Source organism: Anastrepha obliqua, chromosome 2 (assembly GCF_027943255.1).
Source record: "Anastrepha obliqua isolate idAnaObli1 chromosome 2, idAnaObli1_1.0, whole genome shotgun sequence".
Taxonomy (NCBI): Eukaryota; Metazoa; Arthropoda; class Insecta; order Diptera; family Tephritidae; genus Anastrepha; species Anastrepha obliqua.
Genome location: NC_072893.1, coordinates 24,423,755 through 24,450,011, shown reverse-complemented (window position 1 = coordinate 24,450,011; position 26,257 = coordinate 24,423,755). Strand labels below are relative to the sequence as shown.

The following is a 26,257-nucleotide window of genomic DNA, read 5'->3' as shown; positions in this document are numbered from 1 at the left end:
AAGAATGTTGACCGATTAACTAAAATTGCAAACATAGTTAAATTTCTCTTATTCAATTGCTTTTAATTTCTAACCCTTTAGTTATTCTTTCAGTCTATAACCAAACCCGACTTGAGTACTAAGACAGCGACTAATTATATTATTATCATCCTCAGAGACGAAATACGAAGAAGTCACTCCGCAAAACTACTAAAGAGTTTTCCGGTTTTCCAATAACAGGTGTTATTTGGATTTGGATTGCGCTAGCGAGAGATGATTAACGATTTTTTATGGCCGGAATTGGATGGTATTGATCTAGACAACATTTATTTTCAACAAGACGGCGCTACGTGCCCCACAAGTAACGAGACCATTGATCTTTTACGGGAAAAGCTTCCGGATCTCTCGAAGAGGTGATCACAATTGGCCACCGAAATCTTGTGATTTAAGACCTTGTGACTTTTTTCTTTGGGGCCACGTGAAAGAGAAGGTCTACGCTAACAGTCCAGGGTCGATTCAAGACCTTAAAGATGAAATTCGTGAGGCTAACGAGGACATACCACAGCCACTTTGCAATTCGGTTATGGAAAATTTCATGGAAAGGTTATTGTCCTGTAAGCCTGGTCGTGGTGATCATTTGCCTGATGTTATTTTCCACTATTAATGGCATACCTTCCTCTTTATAATGAAACAAACATCCGATCATTTATACAGGGTGGGCCATATAGCGTTTGCTTTTTGAACCACCCATTTTTTTTGAGAATGGTAACACAAATGACATGTCAAATGTGTTCATAATTTACTTAAAGGTTTGACATTTATGAAATGGGACGCTATACGCTTGAAAAAAATTGGGAAATATTGAAAACCTATTTCCAAAGTGGCAAGTCTTCTTCTTCTTTTCTGATGAAGCTCATTTTCACATTGGTGGCTACGCCAGTAAGCAAAATTGTCGGATTTGGGGCTCAGAAAATCCGCACGTTACTGTAGAGAAGCAAATGCATCCACAACGAATCACCGTTTGGTGCGGTTTTTGGTCTGGCGGCATCATCGGGCCATTTTTTTTCGAAAATGAGCGAGGAGCCGCGGTTACAGTAAATGGCGAGCGTTACCGTGACATGCTCAACGAGTTGTTTCCAAAAATTGAAGAGAATGACATGGACGACATTTGGTTTCAACAGGGCGGTCCAATTTGTCACACTGCCAAAGTTACTCTCGAACTTTTGGCTACCGTTTTTGAAAACTGAATAATCAGCCGAAATTCCGATATCAATTGGCCGCCTCGGAGCTGTGATATAAGCCCGTTGGACTATTTTTTGTGGGGAGCCGTTAAGGACAAATGCTATGCGAACCATCCAGAGACGATTGATGCTTTAACACGAAATCGAAGTTGCCATTCATGAAATAGGAGCCCAAACAATCGAAAATGTGCTTAAAAATTGGGTTGATCGAATGGCCCACTGTAAAGCCAGTCGTGGCAGTCATTTGAACGATATTATTTTTCATTCATAAATGGCTATGTTCAATCTTCAAAATAAAAAAAAAAAGTTTTAAAAAATATTGATTAGTTTTTTTTATAGCCGATTCAAAAAGCAAATTTTACATGGCCCACCCTATATTAAAAAACAGCATTTTTCTTTGAATATCAAAATAACACCTCTTATTGGAAAACCCTTTAGTTCTTCAGCCGCCATAGCAGCTTCCAAAATATCGATTTGGGCCCTTTGTTAATTGTTGAATAACTCGAAAAGTATTTTTCGGATTCACTTCAAATTTTCACATAATATTTCTAAGATTTTATACTTTAAGAAAATGTAACTATCGAAAATTCTGACTACCCCTAACCCTTTAGGCTGGCATAATGAAATTTGAGTAAAGTTTCGCTGATTCAAACAAATATTGGATATTACGAGGCTTATCAGAACTCTTAAATGTTTTCTATCGAATGTAATTCGCAACATAAAAACCTAGTTTAATTTCTTATTTTATTTACTCAATATGGCATTTACCACATTACAACGACGAAAGGCGATAAAAATCCTTACACCTTTTATTATTTGGCCACATTTTACATTACGAGCCTAGAGATTTATACAAACCTTTGCTGACAATTTCACACATCATAAAAATAAATGTAAATGAAGACTCGTTTTTGTTGTTTTAAACATCAGGGTTTAAGCTATAGTTTTCACAAACACACACACACAAATGAAATCAAACGGGAGAAATATTGTATGCTTTGGCATGCGGGTGAGAAAAAGTCCTTTGGGAAGAAATAATATAAGTACACCAACAACAACAAACAAACAACACTCTCAGACTCATATCAAATTCATCAACACGAGAAAACAATAATGATTGTAGGAGCAACGACAACAACAAGGCAAACAAAAACAATAACAACAAACAATGAAAGTGGCATTAACAACAACGATGATATACTTATAGATTTGTGTACACGCACACATATCAACACATGCGTTGTATGTATGTATGTATGCATGAAATTGAAAAAGGGGGTCTGCCTGAATGCTTGAAACGAGTTGGCAACATGCGGCGGCTGCAACAAACAATAAAAATCAAATAAACACTTTGCGCCCCTAGTGCACAAACACGCATACAAACCGACTACTAGTGCGTGTGTATACAGTGCACACATACACATATCGAGCAGCAACAAAACATCAGCACGGCAGCAACAACTGCAACTGCAACTGCAGCAGCAACTTCAACTAGAAGAGCTGCAATAACAACAACTTGAGTGTCATAACAAGCAGCAGTGAAATGACATTCGACGGCGGCTGTTCCTGTGTGTGTGTGTGTGTGGCAATCATTACGACGCTGTGGCATATGGTTGCATGCGGGACTTTGTTCACTCCTAAACAGCAGCCCTTGTGGGAAATCCTGATGGACTTGCACTTTTTTTGGCGAAGTTTAACGCTTTATTCATTCGATTCTTTGGCTGGTTGCTTAACATTTTTGATTTCCTTCCTTATGTTGTTGTTATTTTTGTAGGAGCAATACTAAACCCTGTTAGTGTAGTGTAAATCTCCGGTCGTCTTCGTCTAACTGATCTAGGAGGTCCAGGAAATCTGCTGTTTCGACAGGTTGGGTCCAGAGGGAAAGGGGTATTAGATGAGTAGGTTTGATGGGCATGTGAAAAGGTGGTTAGTGTCGTGCGAAGTGCCTTCACATGCCGGACATACGTTTAGTATGCCGGGGTCAATTCTGGATAAGTAGAAGTTTAACCTGCTACAGTATTCAGAACGTAATTGTGCCAAGATTACGCGGGTCTCTTGGGGTAGCTGAAACTCTCCATTGCTGTAGGTAGGCTTCGATTACGGCATTCGGGGGTCGGGATCTTAAGAAGATGGTAAGTGCCCCCCGATGAATGTCGTTTATTGTCTGTCTAAACACTATCCGGTTCAGTAGTTTTCTGTTCGTTTTGTCCTGGATCTCGGCGGCGTAATTGAAGAAGTGCCTCCTGACGTGCCTGGGACGCGGCTCGGGGCTCAAGCAGGTGTTTGCATGGCTGAAACCTGCGGTAGAAACCTAGCAGAAACTGTTTGCTGTGCAGTTTGTTGTGCTCCTTTACTAAAAGCAGCTGTGCGTCGTTGTGAAGGTGTTGAAGAGGGGGCATCAGGAGGCAACCCATCGCTGTCTGCATTGCAGCTTTATCTACTGCGTTCACTAGTTCCAGGCGACCAGACAAGTGCAGCGTAGTTTAGAAACAGCCAGCTAATTGCCTTACATGTCGATATCAATAGTGGAATAGCGTGGAATGACTGAAAGTATCGAAAGTATTATTCAAGCCCAACGCTACTAGGACAGTCCTCTCGCACGAGCAGTTTTGGTTAAGCAGTTTATCTGGGTGCTTATGACGGTGAGTGCTGTGATGGTCCTTCTTTACCTCCTTATCAGATTCGTTTGTAATTATGGGCGCTCCTAAAGGCTCCGCATGTCTTCTATCTCGAGGTCTCTGTTTCTACATAGTTTGTTTTTAGAAATTTTTTGCGGTCAAGGGAACCTTTCGGGTAGTTCGATAACCTTAAAATAATCTTTAATGCATTCGAGTTGCAGGCCGGCTATTCTTTCACTAATATTGGCAAGGCAACCTTCAGAAAATCCATATATTTGTGGTGCAAAATTAAATATCCAATTTTGTTTTTTGATTACCTTTTGTACTAAATAAAACAGATGTTTTTCAGTGATGGAAATCTTTCCTTTGACCTTTACACGCTCCATTACTCTTCCGATTTTATGGTTTAGCTCTCTGCTTAAAATTTTTGCAAAAAAAAATCGTTAACGTTATATGTAAATTTTCCGATAGGGTGATTAATTTTTCTCCTCCACAAATGGAGGGATCTACAGTTTTAAGCCGACTCCGAACGACAAATGGTTTTTTGTGAGGAGCTTTTTCCTTTCCGGAGGCTTGTCATTGCCTGCCGAGGGGCGTCGCTCTTAGAAAAAACTTATGATGGCCGTTTCATGCACGAAGATTCGTGTTATTATCTTGCATGAAAAGCCACCGAAGTGGCATATTTTCCTCAGCAAACAATAGCATCACTTCTTGAAATATCCTTATAAATAAATTCACTCATTTTATTAGTTGTGAGTTGAATAAGACCTACTCTGTACCAAAAGAAGCATCCCTAAATCATTTTGTTGCCGCCACCGTTCTTGACTGACATTTTGCGCAGCATCATTTCCAAATAAAATTTAATTTTGTTTCATCGCTCCGAGATATCTTATACCATTCTTTCATACCCTCTGGTCCACACCACAACTTGCCCTCTTGAGCAAAACTTTTCATCTTCCTTAAATTAGCTTGTTTCAACATAGGAACTTTACGAGCTATGTTGCCTGGGAGGTTCACGCTGTACAATCGATGCCGTACAGTTGTCCCTGATACTACGTTGTTGATTTCAGCTGAAATGGGCTTTGATGGTTTAAAAGAATTCCTCTTGGAAAGAGTCACAATTAAACTATCAGTAGTCGAAGACGTTTTCAACAAGCATGCAATCGCTTGGAAATGGATTGGCGGGTAACTCCTAATACTGAAGCAAGCTCTTTTTGCGTTTGACGTGGATCCTCATTGAGCAATGCCTCCAATTCAGTGTCTTCGAAGGTTTTTGGCCTTCCTTCATGCGGACGGTCGTCAACATTAAAATCACCGTCTTTGAAGCGACGGAACCAATCTCGGCACGTTGTTTCACTTAAAGCAGCATCTCCATAAACTTTTTGTAGCTCTCGATGCGCATCAGCCCCCGTTTTTGCGAATGAAAGAGGAAAATCAACACTTCCCGCAAATGACGATTATTCGGCACAAAATGAGACATTTTCACAAAACCAAAAATATTTGACACCAAAACAAAATCACTAATGTGTCGAAGCAGTTTGTTTACCAGATGTCTAAGCTTGGTTTATGACGTTTAGGTTATGTTAGAATAACCTAGCACAAACTGCTGGCGGCATCTATTGACAAACAGCGTGAACTTAGTTGCACACCTAATAGTTTAAAGAAAACTACCGAGCAGTATGATTTCAACAATTTCGTGGGCTTTTTATGAAGAGAGTTTTAAAATCTCTTCTTTACATTAACTACCAATAAGATCATATGTTTTTTTTTCGCTGGAGTCGTCGGGTTAGGCCTGCGGTGCATTAGAGCTCAGGTCATTGACCGGAAACTAATAAAAATTTAACATTTTTTTCATCTCCGTATACGGGTTAGTATTTTTAAAGGTAATGGGCAAAAAATATAGTGTTGAGAAAATTGTTATTCGCGGTTGTCAAGGCGAAGTAAAAAATTAACGCGACTTTGCTGAAAACAGTTTTACAAGCGAAAATTTGTTGGCTTCCCACGTAAACCGGCGTGCCTTAATAGCTGTGTTCACCTACACATTTAAATTCTCCTTGATTTACTACGGGGCCCAGCTGCACCTACAGCGACAGCAATGAAAATGCTAGACTACTCCCAAGCGCACAGCAAAGAAAGGAAAAACGTCAAAAGTCTCACCGCCTGTGAATTGCCCGTAAATACTCTCTTTGCAAGAAAGAAAAAGTTATGGCATTTTTGATGGTGATGATGAGTCTGCTGATGCTGCTGATAGGGTGGCTCAAACGGCGAATTCCATAATTTCAATATTCGCTAAAAATAACGTCAAGCTCCAAGCAGCTAACAGTTGAATGTGCCACATAAAATATATAGATGTGGACGTATATACTTGCATGTATATTAGGTACAGGGTGGTTCATCTAGTAGATATTTGAATTAAATTTTTTTTATTTGAAATTTAGTTTAAATTAGATATTTACGAAATTAGTCGATTCTTGCTGGATAAAGTTTGACCACTGGACCAAAGAACGTCTGATTGAAGGTCTGCATTTTTACCAAAACGAAAATTTTTCAGATGAAACTCATTTTAACCTCAGCGTAATGAGGAAGAAGACGTTGCATTCAAAACGAGTGACGATTTGGAGCAGATTTTGCACAGGCGGCATCAATCAACCTTGTTTTTCGCTTGTTTTTTGTTTTTTTGGGAATGAAAAAGAGGCCACCGCTTCTCAAAATTGAAGATGACTTCTACCACATTTGGTTTCAAGAGGAAGACGCAACGTCCAGCACTTCCAACCTCACATTCAATAACTTAACATTTAACCTACAATTCAACTAGCATCGGAAACCGAATAATCAGCCGAAATGGCGATGCCAACTGAGCACCTAAAAGGTGCGATTTAACTTCATTAGACAATTTTTTGTGCGGCGTCGTTAAGGATAAATGTTTATGCGAATATTCCGAGATAATTGAAGAATTCAAACGTGAAATCGAAGTTGCCGAAACTCGTAAGGAAGTACTCTAAAATAGATTAAATAGGCTACCCCAGAGACAGCCGTGAAAGAAATTTGAATGAAGCTGTGCGCCAAGGTGCACTCCTTCTGGTTGGTTGGTTAGTTAAAGTGGTGATTCTTCCAGAATCCAACTAGCGCTTCCGCACCATTTTGTTGCCACATCCTCGTTACCAATTTGTTTAACAGTTATTTACAGCATGGCTATATCCAGTCTGTGCGGTTTAAGAACCTTATTAGGTTGTTGACGTCTAAGCCGGACAGTTGTTCGAGATTCTCGAATGGCGGGTGGTCCAGGGTTAACATTCGGTCCTTCCATAGGGCAGGGCATTCACAGAGGAAATGGAACATTGTTTCCTTTTTTTCTCCGGTTGTTTACAACTGTGACAGTAAGTATTGCGAGGGATACCCATTTTGGCTGCCTGTTCTCCGATAGAGGAAAAACCAATTATGGCTACCGTGAATCTTCAGACGCCTCGTCGTTTCATGTTTATCAATATCGACGTTTGTTTGAGGTGGTAGCTGAGCCATAACGTTTTGCTATTTTTGCAAGTCGTCTTCATCTACGATCCGCGATTCGAAGATATTTTAAGAAAATTTTATTATTGATTCCACCCACCGATTCTGCAAGAATATTATTCATGACAGATCCTCCTCTTGCCAGTTTATCTGCTTTTTCGTTACCTTCAATGTTCCGATGCCCCGGGACCCAGCTTAAGGTAACTTTATGGTTTTCACTCAAGGTGGTGAGGCTATTCCTACTTTCTCCCACCACTTTAGAGGTTGTAATAAGGAATATTTATTTTATCCATTCTTTTTTTTCTTCTCTGTTCTATTTTTTTATGTTATTTTCTTTATTTTTTTAATCCTTTTTATCTTTTCTTTTCTTTTATTTTATATTCTATTCTATTCTATTCTATTCTATTCTATTCTATTCTATTCTATTCTATTCTATTCTATTCTATTCTATTCTATTCTATTCTATTCTATTCTATTCTATTCTATTCTATTCTATTCTATTCTATTCTATTCTATTCTATTCTATTCTATTCTATTCTATTCTATTCTATTCTATTCTATTCTATTCTATTCTATTCTATTCTATTCTATTCTATTCTATTCTATTCTATTCTATTCTATTCTATTCTATTCTATTCTATTCTATTCTATTCTATTCTATTCTATTCTATTCTATTCTATTCTATTCTATTCTATTCTATTCTATTCTATTCTATTCTATTCTATTCTATTCTATTCTATTCTATTCTATTCTATTCTATTCTATTCTATTCTATTCTATTCTATTCTATTCTATTCTATTCTATTCTATTCTATTCTATTCTATTCTATTCTATTCTATTCTATTCTATTCTATTCTATTCTATTCTATTCTATTCTATTCTATTCTATTCTATTCTATTCTATTCTATTCTATTCTATTCTATTCTATTCTATTCTATTCTATTCTATTCTATTCTATTCTATTCTATTCTATTCTATTCTATTCTATTCTATTCTATTCTATTCTATTCTATTCTATTCTATTCTATTCTATTCTATTCTTTCTTCTTGTTTTTCCGTTATTGTTTTTCTAAAGAACTAAAGCTATTTCCAAAGTTTAGATGGGCCACCCTGTATATGTAAATATATGTATATAAATATACTTATAAAGGAATGCTGAATTTATACATAATTTGTTGGATTAATTTGCGATGTAACGCATCGTCACACACAACAACAGCGCCATTCCCTTCTCTTCGCATACCTCAGCAGTGTAATCGAGTGCGATTAAATTAGAAAAAAAAAATATTTTACAGATAACATGAAATTCAAATGCTAGAACATAGATATGCTCTTCCTAACATACAATACATATGTACATACACACATATTTTATACTACATACACACACATGCATGTATGTTTTCTTTCTGACGCGCCTATAATGCACTTTTAGGAGCATTCAAATCTCAGCACAGTTAGCTGCATTCATATGCTTATATGTATGTACGTAGCAACAAAAAGCATCCCGACACTCTCTCTTTGGCACAACCACCCCACCTCCTCACCACCGCCCAGACCTTGTTGGCCCACCATAGCGCCTTCGCGTCAAATTGTTTTGTTTTGTTTTGTCTTTATGATTCCTTCGAACAAATTTGAATTGTGGACACGTGTTAATTAACGCGAATGCAGACGATGATGGCGAAGACTGCGACAGCGCCACGCCACGAGCAACGAACGATCACAACGACGATGACACGATTGTGCATTGAACCCGCGAAGTGCATTGCGATGCGCGTTGACAGTGGCAGTGGTAACAGCGGCGACGGCTGCGGCGACAACGACAACTGTAACAACAAAAACGACTACAGGAGCAGCAGCAACAAGCGAGTGTACTTGCATTGCGTCTTCAATTGTGGCATCCCCAGTGCCATAAATTGTAAATTGTGCCGTTGTGCCAGAATTTCACCTCGATACTAAATGACAAGCCTAATTAGTTGAGTTTTAATTGCAAATCGAATTTTAATAAATTGCAACATAACTGTGGAATGGAATAAGCGAATGAATAATTGAATAGAGAATTAATGGAGGTATGAATGCCTTCACAACCACATATTTAACTATGCATGCATATGTATGTATGAGTATGTGTGTGTGTATGAATATTGTACGAACATGCAGTCATCGTCATTGCAGGGAAAATATTTTTACATGCTTTGCTTGCACAGGCAAAATAAGAGAAACAAATTTATTGTATTAAATTCATTGAAATTATTTGTATATATTAGGCAAAAAGAGAGTAAACAAATATAACTGTTGCAAAATTATAAACGCCCTTTGGTATTATTTTTAAATACTTAGTCCTGCCATACGTTCTGTTACAAGTTACGCCCGTTATAGATATGAAATTAAAATTTTTTTTAGATGATGTTAGTTTTATTTAGTCTCGTAAATATTAAAGAAAAAAATTTTTAATTTTCAATCGAAGTGGTCACCATTTGGTTTTACACCAGCCTTCAAACGATTAGGTCATTCAGCTCTTGCACCACGCACAGTTTCCATGGATATTGACGTCGCTACTCGAACAAAAGATTGTTTGAGACTCTCCAAATTTCTGTGAGGTCTTGGACAGGCTATATTTTTTTGCCTTACGGACTGGAGCGGTATCTTGCTGGAAGCTCCAACACTCTCCATTGAAGCGAGTACTGCTCTACTGTCTCACCATGCCTTCTAAGGCATCCTACTCATCCTCTTGGTACACTTTTGTCCCGCTCTTAATTTCTTTTTCGCAGAAATGAAGAGATGTAACGCCTTTATGAGACACTTCCAACCAAGCCATTACGGAGGCTGGATGGTGACAACACCAAACTACGCTTGGAACAACATTTTTTGCGTCTTTAGAAGTTTCAGAATAGATTTTGTCGTTCTTCAACAGTGAACACTTTCTCACCTGCGAAAAGAATATTTTCATAGCCGTTGACGGCATGCCACCGATGAAGCTGCTTGCATCTGTCGAGTCTAGTTTTCTTCAAGTGCGTTGTCAAAAGATCACCAGTTGAGCGACGCGAAAGGCGAAGGCTTTCATCATCTCTAATTAGTCTTGACATGGATCTGGTGGGTACATTCATTTCCCTGGGCATGATTTTCTGCTTTCTAAGTGGACTTTTGCGAATTCTTTCTCGAACGGCTTTTATGGCTGCATTGGTTCGAATCACGCGAGGACGAGCACTTGTTTTTCTGTCTGTCATTTCAGAGGTTTGGGAAAAAGGAAAAGCAAACACTCTCGAAATATTAAGATTTTTCAGCATTTCGTAAATCTCGCTTACGCTTTTGCCACACTTTTGTAATGCAATCACTGCAATGCGATTTTCCTTAGCTCCCCACTCCATTTTTTACAAGCGAAATTTGCCACGAAACCCAGTTTAATTTATGAGTGGACAATTTCTTACGAACCAAAGCAAAAATAACACAACATTTTCTGTGAATTTTTCTCGCCGTATGCTTTGTAAAATTTGTCACAGAATTTATGGCAAGACTAAGTAATACCCATTCTGACGTATGGTGCAGAGCCACGAGCTCAAAACGAAAACTCGTTTAATTTGCGTTCGAAATGAAGCAATGAGGAAGGAACAGAAGGCTACTGACATTGATAAACTTGTGAGGACTACAAGACGAGCTTGGAATGGCCCTATAACAATGGCACCCAGTGATCGCATAATAAGGATTGCTGGAGATTAAATTTGCATCAGGTCGAAGTGCAAACATCATAAGGAATCTAGAGATTCTAAACCCCTTCCCGTTACAAGGAAGACCTCTAAAACCGTGAAAGGAGAGCTGAATATCTACGTCAATTGAAGACACAGCGGAAAGAAAAAAAACAAATCAGCTGATTTGCCGATACCACCTTTAATAGATTCACTTTGATTGGATTTTATGTTTACTGGTGAATGAAATGTAATTTAAAATATATTTCGTGAAGAAAACAGGAATGACGCCTATAATAAAAGACAAAGAAGAAGAAAATGAAATCGTCGTTGAAAATCTTTGAAATGGTACTGGTACTAAGGAATCGTCATATCGGCCATACTTTAACCGATTCTTTAAACACGAATCCATATTCAGATCTAGTTTTCGTAAGCAGAAGTTCAGATTCGTGCTACTCGACCTGACAGGTGTATATCATCGGTCAGGAGTTGTGAAATAATTTCTGATAAAAAGGGAAATATTCAATTCTAACTTCTTAAGTGAATTGTGAAAGAATTTCTGACAAAAGGGGAAATATTCACTTCTAAGTTTTAATTTTTTTGGTATTACAACGGACGAATTTTGAATATTTGTCCAAGTGCGAGGAGGGGAAGAGCAGCCATTTACCCTAACTTAAGTTCTTATTTCGCTAAAGAATAACAAAGCCGCGGGCGCCGACGCACTGCCGGCTGAGCTTTTCAAACATTCCGGCGAGGAGCAAAATATGGTCGGATGAAAGCATGCCTGCCGATTGGAATTTAAGTGTACTCTGCCCAATCCCTAAGAAGGGTTACCCTACAATCTGTGCCAATTGCCGCGGGATTAGTCTTCTAAATATCGCCTATAAGGTTCTAGCGAGCGTATTGTGTGAAAGGCTGAAGCCCACCATCAACCAACAGCATTAACCCCACTGACAATGTCAGTCTTGAAATCCAACGTAGAATCTCTCTTGCCAACAAGTGATACTCTTGAATAACTAGGCAACTGAGTAGTAAAGTCTTCTCTCGACAAGCAAAACAGACACTTAATTAGGCTCTCAGCATATCCGTCCTAACGTATGGCGCAGAAGCGTGGACGATGATAATATCCAATGAGAAGTGTTTGAGAGAGAGATTCTTCTTGGCGACGGCGAACATCGCAGACGATGGAACAATGAACTGTGTGAGCTTTACGGCGACATAGACCTAGTCTAGCGATTAAAGATCCAGCGGCTTATCGTTCGAATGGGTACAAACGCTCCGGCTTTGAAAGTGTTCAGTATTCAATACGGTACCAGCTGGTAGTAGCAGAGGAAGAGGAACGCCTCCTCTATGTTAAAAGGATCAGGTGGAGAAGGACTTGGCTTCACTTGATGTGTCTAAATGACGTCGGTTAGCACGAAAAAGAAACGACTGGTGCGCTCTGTTAAACTCTGTTAAAAGAAGAAGTTCTTATTTCCTGGTCAGCTACTTCTTAATCATATTCCATGATTGCCTTCATACGTCTTTTTAGTACTGAATTCAGTGACTCGTATAAAATTACTTTTGCTTCAATCGCTCGCTCTGAACTTAAATATGCAATATTTGTGGTAAATGGAAGCCTTATTACGATTACGATAGATTTAACTTTAGCGCAGGGACTTACTGACAAGTCTTTACAATTTATTTGCTTCCTATTTAATTTTACCAATCTTTCCATGAAAATATAGTTTATTTTTTTACACAATCTATTGTTTATAAATCCAAATTTCAAACTTTAATCGAATTTAGAAAAAATCATGAAATTTTCATTGGATTGTGAATAAGCCTATTTTTTTCCTCAAATAAATAAATAAAATATTTCAGTCATAGAGATCATCTTCCATATAAATATCGCCGTAGTAATAAAACACATGACCGAATAAAAGTTCTTGGAAAAAGAGTTGTACAGCCATTCAAGTATTTCCCACAATTATTTCATAAAATTTGTTTTATTCGCTTTTAAATGGGCGACAATCGCAGATAACCGCATAGCCAAATGGAAGCAACCATAGAACGAAATTGACGACATTTACCAGATACAAATCGAAGGCGTAGGCGGCAAACCATTTGCAATTAAGCTACTGCCATCATCAATGGCAAAACGGAATGACTGGCTCAGCGGGCGGCGTATTGGAAGAGCAGGGAGACATACAGACGATCGCCTCATATGCCGGCCATAAGTTATTGGGGAAAATCGAATATTAGCTCAATCGAACGGAACAGAAAGAACGATGCGATCACTCCAATCTGACTTTCAATGTTTCAATTTTTTAGCAGAACAATGGAAAACAAAAACAAAAAAGGGTTGATAAAAAAGCTTTCGAAAAATACGACGCAGTTACATAAGTGACTAAATAATGGGGCATACATAAATTACATACACATAACTGTGTACAAAGATATGTATATATATTTATATAAAATAAATGTGTATTAGGGTGCTTCACTCTCCATTAAAAAAAAAAGTGCGTGTAGCGTATTACACATAACAGAAGTGAAACTTTCAAGGCAGCCACAGAAAGAGGGAGAGCCGAGAGAGAGAAAGAAAGAGAGAGAGAGAGAGAGAGAAATAATATATATCTAAATAAATTCACAACATTTGCAGAGAGTACAAATAGACAAAATTTACAAAAAACTGAGAAGGGTCGTCCGGTGTAGGTAAACGCCAGAGGCAAACCGTGCCAACAGCGCACCCTACTCCGAGCATTTATCATCCGCACAAACGCAGCGATTCCAGGACCGCAGCAACGGCACAAATTACCGCAAGGCAATACCAATAAATGCGATGCCGGAATGGATAGCACTTAAAAGGAGCACAAGCACTAGCCAGGAAAAGGAAATAAGCACGAAAAAGTAGACACCAAAAAAAGGCCAAAAAAATTGGGACCGAAAAATGCCCCAAACAGTAGGCACCAACAAAAAACCCAAAAAAATTGGGACCAAAAACAAAAACGCCAAAAACATTGGGACCAAAAAACGCCCCAAGCAGTAGGCACCAAGGAAATATAACGTCAAAAAGTAGGCACCAAAAATATATTTCCTACAAGTTTGCACCAACAAACAAGCGCCAAAAAGTAGGCTGTGTTATTTCTCACTAGAAATTAGCAACCACAAGGAAAAACTCAGGAAAAATAGCCAAAGTGTATCTCAGATATAGATAAGGTATAGTTCTCTCTCTCCTTTTCCTCTACGTTATATCTTTTTTCTCTCTCGCGGAACGAAAATGCCCAAAACGTTGCGTGGCCTTTAAATTTTACTCTCCATTCTCGCTCGTCCATCGACGCCTAAGAAGTTTCACTTAAAAAAATTGGTTTCCCTTTTTTTAGAAAAATATTAAAATTTACGTGAGCTGGACTGATTTGAAAGTAGTTTTTTTTATAATTAAAATTAGTTTTAAAAAAGAGGTTGTCTGTAAAGTCGGTTTACTGACGATAGTTTAACGTGATAACGTCATAAGAAAATACTGATTGAATGGTTGCATTTTTCAAAAGAAAATTTTAATTTTATTTGTTTGATAGATATTTTGTATGGATATAGAGAATGAGTTAACATTAACATAACATAATATACTTTAACATAACATAACATAACATAACACAACATAACATAACATAACACAACATAACATAACATAACATAACATAACATAACATAACATAACATAACATAACATAACATAACATAACTTAACATAACATAACATAACATAACATAACATAACATAACATAACATAACATAACATAACATAACATAACATAACATAACATAACATAACATAACATAACATAACATAACATAACATAACATAACATAACATAACATAACATAACATAACATAACATAACATAACATAACATAACATAACATAACATAACATAACATAACATAACATAACATAACATAACATAACATAACATAACATAACATAACATAACATAACATAACATAACATAACATAACATAACATAACATAACATAACATAACATAACATAACATAACATAACATAACATAACATAACATAACATAACATAACATAACATAACATAACATAACATAACATTACATAACATAACATAACATAACATAACATAACATAACATAACATAACATAACATAACACAACATAACATAACAAATTACCCCGTATTAAAGCACTTATCAACAGCTTTCATTTGATACCCATATTGTACATACACAACCAAAGGTTACCCGGGTCCACGTTTTGACCTATATCTCGAGACCCCAGTCACGGAGCGGCATGAAAAATATTCTGTACTAAAGCATTCACCAACAGCTTTCATTTGATACCCATATTGTACATACACGTCCGAAGGTTACACGGGTCCACGTTTTGACCTATATCTTGAGACCCTATCTACCAATAGGTATTCAAACTATACGGAAATCATCTTCAATACCTACTTAACAATGTGTGTAAGTTTGGTTTAATTCGGTTCAAAGTCACGGTGGGTCCACGTTTTGGCATATATTTCGAGACCCTAGTCATCAATAGGTATGAAAATTACCCCGTATTAAAGCACTTATCAACAGCTTTCATTTGATATCCATATTGTACAAACACATTCTAGGGTCCACGTTTTGGTCTCTATCTCGAGACCATAGTCACGGAGCGGATGGAAATACTCTGAACTAAAGCATTCACCAACAGCTTCCATTTGATACCCATATTGTACATACACATCCGAAGGTTACCCGGGTCCACGTTTTGACCTATATCTCGAGACCCTATCTACCAATAGGTACCCAAACTATACGGAAACCATCTTCAATACCTCCTTAACAATGTGTGGAAGTTTGGTTTAATTCGGTGCAAAGACACGGCGGGTCCACGTTTTGGCATATATTTCCAGACCCTAGTCATCAATAGGTATGAAAATTACCCCGTATTAAAGCACTTATCAACAGCTTTCATTTGATACCCATATTGTACATACACATCCGAAGGTTACCCGGGTCCACGCTTTGACCTATATCTCGAGCCCTATTTCCAAAATAAAATATAATCCATGTTACTCGTGATGTAGCTTTCGAATGGTGAAAGAATTTTTAAAATCGGTCCAGTAGTTTTTGAGCCTATTCATTACAACCAAACAAACAAAGTTTTCCTCTTTATATATTAATTAGTATAGATATGGTAAATATTACCATACATTTTTCCTTCATATATAATAAAAAAATTGATAATAATAACATTAAAACAACAGGTATTATTAACAAACTTGGTTTTATTTTAAATTCTTCAAGTAAATCAAATTAATAATAATCAATAAGAAGGCATATGCAAATACAAATACGTGAATTTATATATGTACATATGCGCATATACATACATATATACGCTCACTTAAGTAGGGGAGAGCAAGATGTCGAACGTTGCCGTTCGTTTGCTTTGTTTGCTTTGTCGTTCCTTCCGCGCTTTCGCTTGCAGTTCATTCAATGCAATGAGCAAGGTAACTACATATGAGCAAGGTAACACTAAAATGAGCAAGGTAACACTAATATGAGCAAGGTAACACTAATATGAGCAAGGTAACACTAATGAGCAAGGTAACACTAATGAGCAAGGTAATACTAAAGAGCAAGGTAACACTAATATGAGCAAGGTAACACTAATATGAGCAAGGTAACACAAATATGAGCAAGGTAACACTAATATGAGCAAGGTAACACTAATATGAGCAAGGTAACACTAATATGAGCAAGGTAACACTAATGAGCAAGGTAATACTAAAGAGCAAGGTAACACTAATATGAGCAAGGTAACACTAATATGAGCAAGGTAACACTAATATGAGCAAGGTAACACTAATATGAGCAAGGTAACACTAATGAGCAAGGTAACACTAATGAGCAAGGTAATACTAAAGAGCAAGGTAACACTAATATGAGCAAGGTAACACTAATATGAGCAAGGTAACACTAATGAGCAAGGTAACACTAATGAGCAAGGTAATACTAAAGAGCAAGGTAACACTAATATGAGCAAGGTAACACTAATATGAGCAAGGTAACTACATATGAACAGTAATGAGCAAGGTAACGACACATTTTTTCGTGCGTGCAGCCTGTTAAATCGAATTATAAGACGTTATCACGTCAAAACTATTTTTTTCCAAAAAATCACCTCAAATGTTAGGAAAGTTTAAGTCTTTTAAGCTTAAACATTAAAATGTGTACAAAATTTAACTACAGAATGATGATAATATTTTAGCCAAATGATTGGGAGATTGGGAGGTAAATGGAAGTAATAAAAGGGATGAGAAAATACTTTCTCAGCGATGCCTTAGAAGTGTAAATCGGTTAAGATTCATCTGAGCTATTCAGGTTTTCTTTAAACCTATTTTTCAAAATGCAAAAAAATCAAAAATAAAATCGAGAATCTCCTTATTTTGATTACTTTCAAAAATACAGGGTGCGCCATCTTTCATGTCGAAAATAGTCCTTCTATTGTTCTAACTCAACGCGCATATCGCAAAAAGTATCGCGGCAAACAGGCACCGTCTGACAATATTATTCGTCGTTTGGTGTCGAATGTTTTTAAGCACGAGACAGTAGGGTATCGTCAACATGCCGTTCATCAACGACCAAGACGATCCAAAGAACTTGTTGAAGCAGTGAGGGGGAGCGTTGCCCCGGAGCCAATAGTGTCGTATTTTCGTCGCGCCCAGCATTTTGGCGTCGGTGAAACCACAATGCGGCGCATTTTAAAGATGATTTAAATTTGGTTTCATATAAAATGCAATTGACACAAAGAATATTGCCGACAGACCATTCACGTCGCTTAGAATACGGCCAAACAGTCGCTCGAATGGTTGACACTGAACCGAATTTTTGGAAGTAAATTTTACTAACTGACGAGGCACATTTTAACCTCTCTGACATCGTGAATAAAGAAAATTGCCGCATTTGGGGAACTGAGAATCCACACGAGATCCATGAAAGGTCATTGCATGACCGGAAAGTAACTGTTTGGGCCGGCATTTGCAACGAAACCATCATTGGGTCATTCGAAAAAACGAAACAGTCGATGGAAACCGATATCGATGGATGTTGGCTCATTATGTCTGCCCGCAAATGCGTGAGAAAGGTTTAGACGGTTACTGGTTTCAACAAGATGCAGCACTGGGAATGCAACAATTGAATTTCTGCAACGAAAATTCCCGGAACGTTTAGTGTCAAAAAGAAGCGACATCGACTGGCCCCCCAGATAACCTGACTTAACCCCCCGGACTTCTTTTTGTGGGGTTATCTGAAAAGTAAGATTTACGCCAACAAGCCGCTGACGATTGACCAGCTTAAGGTAGACATTCGTGCCGAAAGCGACGCTGTAAAACCTGAAATGCTTGACAAGGTGATGACAAACGCAGAAAAAAGATCGCAGTTTGTAATTGCTAATAAAGGTGGCCACTTGATTGATATTGGATTCAAAAAATAGTTTTGACAAATTGTAAATAACCAAACCAAATGCCTCACTGACACAAATAAGTTTTTTTTTTCAAAGTTATTCAATGTTTTCATACCGACATAAAAGATGGCGCACCCTGTATGTAAATATTTTTATATAGGCATTTTAGGCTTAAACTCTTTTTTTATTTCATGTTATTTTTTTTGGAAAATATTTTGACGCAAATCTAAATGTATAATAAATTTTACAATTCCTCAACTGTTTTTGGTCAAGCGCCCTAATGCGTATGCACACACACACACACAGGCACGCAATGAAATCGCAACTGAAGCGGAAAGCATCATAGTGCACTCAAAGTAAGCGATCGATTTAACTTCTAAGTACAATAAATAGCAACAATGCAGAGTCAAAGCCGAATGCGATCTCGTTTACAGCGGAAAATATCGCATGCGATAAAAAAGTATATTCGGGCACATAACTGGTAGATAAGGACGCAGAAGAGAGCAAATGAGCGCGTGAGTGATAATAGTTATTGAAATGGTTAGTGGAAAAGGCCAGATGTCACTTGTTTACATATGCCACTCGATGAATGACAACTGTGAACTCAAATAAGCGACAACTATGGCAAGGACAGGCACACATAGTTACATAGCGGGAAGTGGCATAATTTGAAGTGCAACAAAAATGCATAATTACATTACACACGCGCGCACTTTCTCCCGTGTGTGTGTGTGCCTGTACGTACATATGTAAATACACATGCCACTCAAAACTATGCTTCTGGGGGCGTCAGTGAAATTTTACCCGCTCGCAGTCAAATCAAAACAAATAAACGAAAGCCGTTGAAAGGTGTGTGATGTGTGTGCGTGTATTAGGCTGGGTGGATTTTGATTTATGATTACATTCTACGCTCACTATTGACAAAGGGTTTTTGAGTTGTGCACTTCCACACATATGTACGTGTGTATGTGTGTTGTACATATTGCGATCAATGTGCATTTAGTTTCTGGTATTGGATTACAAACTGACTTGTTGAGGGGGAGTAAAATTCAAAAAAAAAAAAAAAACAATTTTTTTTAAAGGCGCTAGAGCGTGAATTTGTTCTGACCAGGTTCAATGTACTTTAAAAAGAGGCAGTTACACATTTGTCATTTTCGCCGACTTAACAAAACATTGTATTTGTAATTACAAGATAAATTAAATCTCTACACCATTCACCATTGCGATTGAAAATCGCTGAAGTCACAATGGCACGAAAAGGTTATCTTAAGTTGAAGAGTTGCTTATATCGATTTAAATGCCCCTTGTGAGTGCAAACTTTGTGAGTACAAAAGACTCTCTAATCGATTAGGAACACTGGCGGCGAAGGTGCAGGTGTGCATTTACCATGTCAAGGGATCCAAGTATTTTGCACGTTGTCGTACATTTTTATGAAAATTTGTTTATTTGTAAACTTGAGCATAATAAAAAGGAAACTGAAGGATTTGGGAAAAAATGTTATATTATAATTTTGAGATTTATTCAATGGGAGAGAGAGTTTTGGTAATTTTTTTTTTTTTTATGAAATATCTTCGGTTCTTTACAACACATTAATGATCACTTTTTTTGTTTTGGTTTTTTAACAAAAGCATAAAATTTAAGGAATTTTTTTTTCTGAAAAATAAAATTTTGGAAAATTTTTTTTTTCTGAAAAATGAAATTCTTTTGGAAAAAATTTTTTTTCTGAAAAATTTAATTTTTTTTTTGGAAAAATTTTTTTTCTGAAAAATTAAATTCTTTTGGAAAAATTTTACAGGCAAAAAAATTGGATAAAACTTATAATTTTCTTAAGGGGGGAGCCTGGTTTATAAGGTCAAAAAAGTAAATTTTTTTTTCGTTTTAAGCGATTCATAATATATTTCAGAATATTCACACAAAGTTACAGAGCCTAATTCTCAATATTTCCGTAGATACAAGGCCAAAGATAGGCGAGCGTTAGGTAGTTACGCTGTGACCGGACAGCTATAGCACAAACTTTATCTTCTTTTCTCGACTTTTCGTTTTTATGATTTCTTTGAATTGGCGTACATGAATGAAAAAAAACTTGCTTGTTGCCTTCAGTATTAAATTCTCTTCTATTTGAACTAACAAAATAGATATATTAAAAAAAAATTTTCAAGATTTTTATACTAAGTTGAAGTGAATTTTTTTTTATAGAAAGGCATTTTTTTCTTTAAAACCTCCAAAAAGTTGAAATTTTGGAATTTCTCTCAGTTTTCTTAGTTCATCTAGAATAATAAATCATGATAATTAGAAATCCATTTGAATTTTTTGCTTTAGATAATAATTACGAGCTGTATCTTGTACGCCAGTTGGAAACTCCAGCGTTGCAGCGCTCTACTAATTTCTATGTTAAACATTTTTTTCAACTTATTTTAACCAGTACACAAATTTTTTGTACTTTTTAAATGTTCATTAAAAGATAGAAAAAACTTTGCAGTGCTAAATTAATTTTTTCCTTAAAAAAAAATCGCAAAGAGATGCAATTTTTAGACCTCATAAACCAGGCTCCCCCCTAAAAATTGTTTTTTAAAACATAAAATTTATATTTTTCTTAAAAAACTAAAAAAAAATGAATTACCATAAAAATGTTATAAAGAGCTGAAGATATTTCATTTTAAAAACAAATTTTTTAAAAATTAAATTTTTCAATTCAAAATTTATAGGTAAAACATTTCTTTCTGTCATTTGTGAAAAACGCCTCTCTCTCAGAGTTTTTTATTTTTCAGTGCAAAATGGTGCTCTAATCAAGCGCCAGCATCCGCACTCGGCTATTATGACATTTTGCAAATTGGTCGAAGCGTCGCTATACTTAGTCCTGCCACAAGTTCTGTTACAAGTTAAGTCCGTTATAGGTATGAAATTATAATACTTTTTGTAATGAAGTCAGTTTTATTTAATGGTAAATATTAAAGAAAAATTTTTTTGAAGAATTCGAAATGGTCATCATTTGCTTCTACACCACTCTTCAAACGATTAGGCCATTCAGTTATTGCGCTACGCACGGTTTCCATGGATATTAACGTCGCTGCTCGAACCAAAGATTGTTTGAGGCTCTCCAAATTTCTGTGAGCTCTTCGACTGTTCCTGGTCTCCACTTCTGACCCCAAATGGTAGTCCAATGGATTCCGATCTGGACTTCCAGTCGTCCAATCTTCTACGGCTAAGAAGCCAGGAATATTGTTTTTTAGTTACTGCTATGTGGTTTTTGCTTTAGGGGCTGGAGCGGAATCTTGCTGGAAGATCCAACGCTCTCCATTGAAGAGAATACTACTCAACCTCTTCACCACGCCTTCTAAGACATCCTACTCATCCTCGTTGTAAATTTTTCTCCCGATCTTACCCCTATTTCGCGTGAAATGAAGGGATGTAACGCCTTTTTGAGACACTCTCCACCAAATCATTACGGAGGTTGGATGAAACAACATTTTTTGCATCCTTAGAAGTTTTAGCATATATTTTGTCGTTTTGCTTATTAAAAACTTCTTTAACTGTGAAAATTTTCTCATCTGTGAAAAGAATATTTTCATGGCCACTGACCGCGTGCCAACGATGAAGCTGCTTGCATCTGTCAAGTCTAGTTTTCTTCAAGCGCGTTGTCGAAAGATGACCAGTTGAGCGACGGGAGGCTTTAGTGTGGACATCATCTCTAATTAGTTTTGACATGGATCTGGCCGATACATTAATTTCCCTAAACATGATCTAAATCCATTGGACTACTACAATTTGGGGTCAGAATTGGAGAACAAGGACCGCCGAAGAGCTCACAGAGAGTCTCAAACGATCTTTGGTTCGAGCAACGACGTTAGGTTAGGTTGACCTGGTTGGCTGAAAGCCATCACATAGATATTTTTCTCACCACATTAGAGCACCATAGACATTGGCTTTACTACAGCTGAGTAGCACCAATACATTATTGAAGGAGATAGACTCCATGTAACTCCCAGCATTCTTTTACATGCATATAGTGTGTTATTGGCCATTTTCTTTCTCTCCAATATATTGTGCTTCTATGATAGTTGCAATCCAAAATTACTCCAAGGTACTTTGCGTGGTATTTAAGAGCCAGTTCTATGCCGTTTAGCTCCGGGGGATGCGAATTCGGGATCTTGTACCCTCTAGTAAAAAATGTCATATCCGTTTTATCGCCGTTTATCCCCAAGCCTGTCTCAGTTGCCCATTGATGGACTGCTGCGAGTGTATTATTCATTATGTCGCTCCCGGTATCTAGGTATTTGCATGTTACCACTATGGCTATGTAATCTGCACATGCTATTAGTTTAGATGCCGTGCCTTCAGATTTCGTTAATAGCTCATTAGCTGCGAGTAACCCGAGAAGTGGCGAGAGAACGCCACCTTGTGGCGTACCGTCACATGCTAGTTTAGTGAGTTTAGCTTCGTTCCATTCCGCACGTATTATTCTACAAACAAACAGGTTCTTTATCCATAAGTAAACAGCGGGTTCTGTATTCATTGTATTTACGCCCCTTAAAATGGCTTCTCTCGATACATTGTTGAATACGCCACTAATGTCTATAAATACTCCTAAAACGTATTCATTGTACTCTAGAACTTTCTCTATAACTTACACTAGTGAGTGTAACGCAATCTCTGTGGATCTGCCTTTAGTATATACGTCTTGTGCCTTAGACATGAAGCCTGACATCCTATTTTCTCTGATGTGGGTGGCGAGGATTTTCTCAAGTGCTTTTAGAAGAACTGAGGTCAAACTGATTGGCATATATTCCTTTGAGAGAATAGGGCTGCTTTTACCTGCTTCGGTATAAACACACCCTTGCTTCTCTCCAGAGTACTGGCACATAGTTAAACCTCAGGCATCCTGTGTATATCGCTTTTAGCTATAGTACCAACAGATTGCCCACCCTTTGGAGCATGGCTGGAAAACTTCCGTCTAAACCCGGTAATTTAAATGGGTCAAAAGTGCTTATTGCCCCCTCTATTTTTTGCGTTGTGATAATGTCTTAATGTTATTTCTAACAGGCTCCGGTCCTAGGTAGTCTTGGCATCCTGGAAAATGCGTACTAACTAGATCTTGTTGTGGTATTAAGTTGGGCATAGTCGGGTGTTTTGATAACAGTTTCCTGAGCTTAGCCGCTTCGTTTGTGCTTCCTATATTGCCACAGAAGTCTTTCCATGACTCTCCTGCACCTATTTCTTGCATGTTCGTTGTAGATCATTATAATCGTACTCTTCCCAGCAGGACTCATTATCTGCTACTCGAGCCAGTTTATAGAATTCTATTACGCAGCGTCTTTTTGAACCCAGCTCCACCCAATTGTTTGAAGGCTTGTATAGAATGATGACCATTTCGAATGAAAACTAATTTTTTTTTTTAATATTTACATGATTACATAAAACTAACTTCATTGAAAAAGTATTATAATTTCATATCTATAACGGACTTAACTTGTAACAGAACCTATGACAGGACTATAATTTGGTCCTCTCTATAACTCGTACTTTTTCACACCGGATGACTTCATTAATTCATTTCTAGTCGTTCCTGTCTGACAAAAATGCTTTTTAATTCGTAATTGACGAAATATTAAAAAAATCGTAAATCATTTTTAATAGTGATTTTTGCTTTTGGTTTTCTGGTTTTGAAAGAAAAAGCACTTTATAACTCGGAATTCCGCTGCCACGAAAATCGCGAAGGCTCGTAATATTTTGGAGATCCCTTGGACTACGAGTTAACGCCATTGCATTCAAGGGTGCGGTTAGATAAGTTGCTTGGTGTACTTTAACAAGGTGAAGTCCAAAATAAACAACACTGGCGTCATATGAACGTTTTTTGATAGCGCCATCTTTTTAGTAAGTTAGTGCGTTCGGAGTTACATCCCTAGCTGACTTCCAGTGAAAGCTTAGTGACATTCGGTTCAGTGGAAGCGAAGTTATTACGTCTACAGTGTTAGTATGTTTGTGTCATAGGCACAAAAATGAGTTTCGAACGAAGAACTAATATCGAATTTTGTTTTTAAGTGCCAGTATGTTTGTGCCATTGGTATGAAATTGAGTTTCGAACAAAGAGCTAATATCAAATTTTGTTTTAAAATCGGTAAAACGTTTACCGAAACATTTGAATTGATGAAAAAAGTTTATGGCGATGATTGTCTATCTCGTACCAGGATTCATGAATGATTAAACGTTTCAGAGATGGTTGTGAGGACATAAATGACAATGAAAGGCCCGTATGTTTGCCCAAAATCAGTAATCACCGAAAACTCCATCGAAATTGTTCGTACATTTATCAAAAATAAACCGAAATCATCGTTGAAGTTCATGGAATCGGAGTTGAATATCTCCAAAACATCGATTTATCGCATTTTAACTGATTATTTGGGCTTACGAAAGTTCTATGCACGTTTCATTCCGCACAAGTTAACTGAGGACCAAAAATTGCTCAGAATTCAACATTCGAAAGACTTCATTAAAGAGGCGCGAAAAGACGCGTGATTGTAACTGGTGATGAAACGTGGTGTCTCCAACATGAACCTGAAACTAAGCGTCAAAGTGCCGAATGGAAGGCCCCAGACGAGCCACCAACCAAAAAATCGCGTTTTGAGAAGTCAAAACGCAAGTCGATGCTCATTTGTCTTTGCGATTCCAAGGGAATCAGCCGCAAGGAGTTCGCGCCAATGGAACAAACCGGCAATGCGATTTTCTATCTTGGCATTTTGAAGCGTTTGTTGCATCGCATTCGTCGAATTCGCTCTGAATACCGCGACGGAGGAAGCTGGCGCTTATTGCATGACAATGTACCATCTCATCGATCCTCTCTTGTGACTGATTTTTTGACTAGAAATCGCATTTTAACCATCAATCACTCACCGTATTCACCTGATATGGCTCCCTGTGACTTCTACCTATTCGGAAAATTGCCTTTGGCCATGAAAGGAAAACATTTTGCGTCGGTGGAGACCATCCAAAAGATTCCGGTTAATGGCCTGAAACACTCTTTCGAAAAGCTTTTAGATCGCGCAAAATAGTGTCAGAGGAGGCCAGAGGGGACTATTTTGAATAAATAAACTCGAAGTTATCAGAACAAAGCTCTTGTCGTTTCTATTTTAGCTCAGTATTGTTTACTTTGGATTTCCTCTTGTACTTAAATTCAAGACTTTTTGTGCACCCTGGGTTTTAAGAGGTTGAGAAATTAAATAAAATCTTACATAAATCTTAATTAGGACTATAGACTACATTAGGAACTCACCTGAAACAATTGGAGTTAACGGTATGCCACCAGCGTTATTGCCGTTATCTACTTTATCCTCATTTTTCAGTGCCGCCGATTTGCCGGGCACGCAGCTAATCGGTTTTTTCGCCTTCCAAAGCTTCATTTTGTTTGTGTTTTATTTTTTTTTTTTTTTTGTTTCGCGCAAATCCAATCCAGCAAAAACAACAACACTCAATGCACTACGAACATTGCGCTTCGGGTATCACTGAGCACACAAATTCAAAAAACTTTGTTTTCAGACGTGCTTTTTTGTTAAAATATTATTTCGGAATTGATTTGAAATTTCACAGTTGTGCGAACACGCAGAGGGGGAAATCTAAAAACCAACAAAAACAAATCAAACACAAGACGAAGAAAATGAACAAACAAAAAAATTGTTTTTGCCGTGCGCCTCAAAGACGCCAAGACACGTACCCGTTGACAAAATTTAACAGTAAAAAAATAAAGAAAAAAAATGTGTAGAAACC

At 37.3% G+C, this 26,257-nt stretch overlaps 1 protein-coding gene across 1 annotated transcript in view; it reads right to left on the bottom strand.

Annotated features, from left to right (window-relative positions):
• LOC129237246 (glutamate receptor-interacting protein 2) overlaps window positions 1–25,902 on the bottom strand; it is a 113,474-nt gene extending 87,572 nt beyond the window's left edge. The window contains exon 1 of the mRNA XM_054871839.1: window positions 25,767–25,902. Within this exon, the coding sequence (XP_054727814.1) occupies window positions 25,767–25,893 (127 nt within the window). The 5' untranslated portion in view covers window positions 25,894–25,902. The remainder of the gene's footprint in view (window positions 1–25,766) is intronic.
• Between the last annotated feature and the right edge of the window lie 355 nt (window positions 25,903–26,257).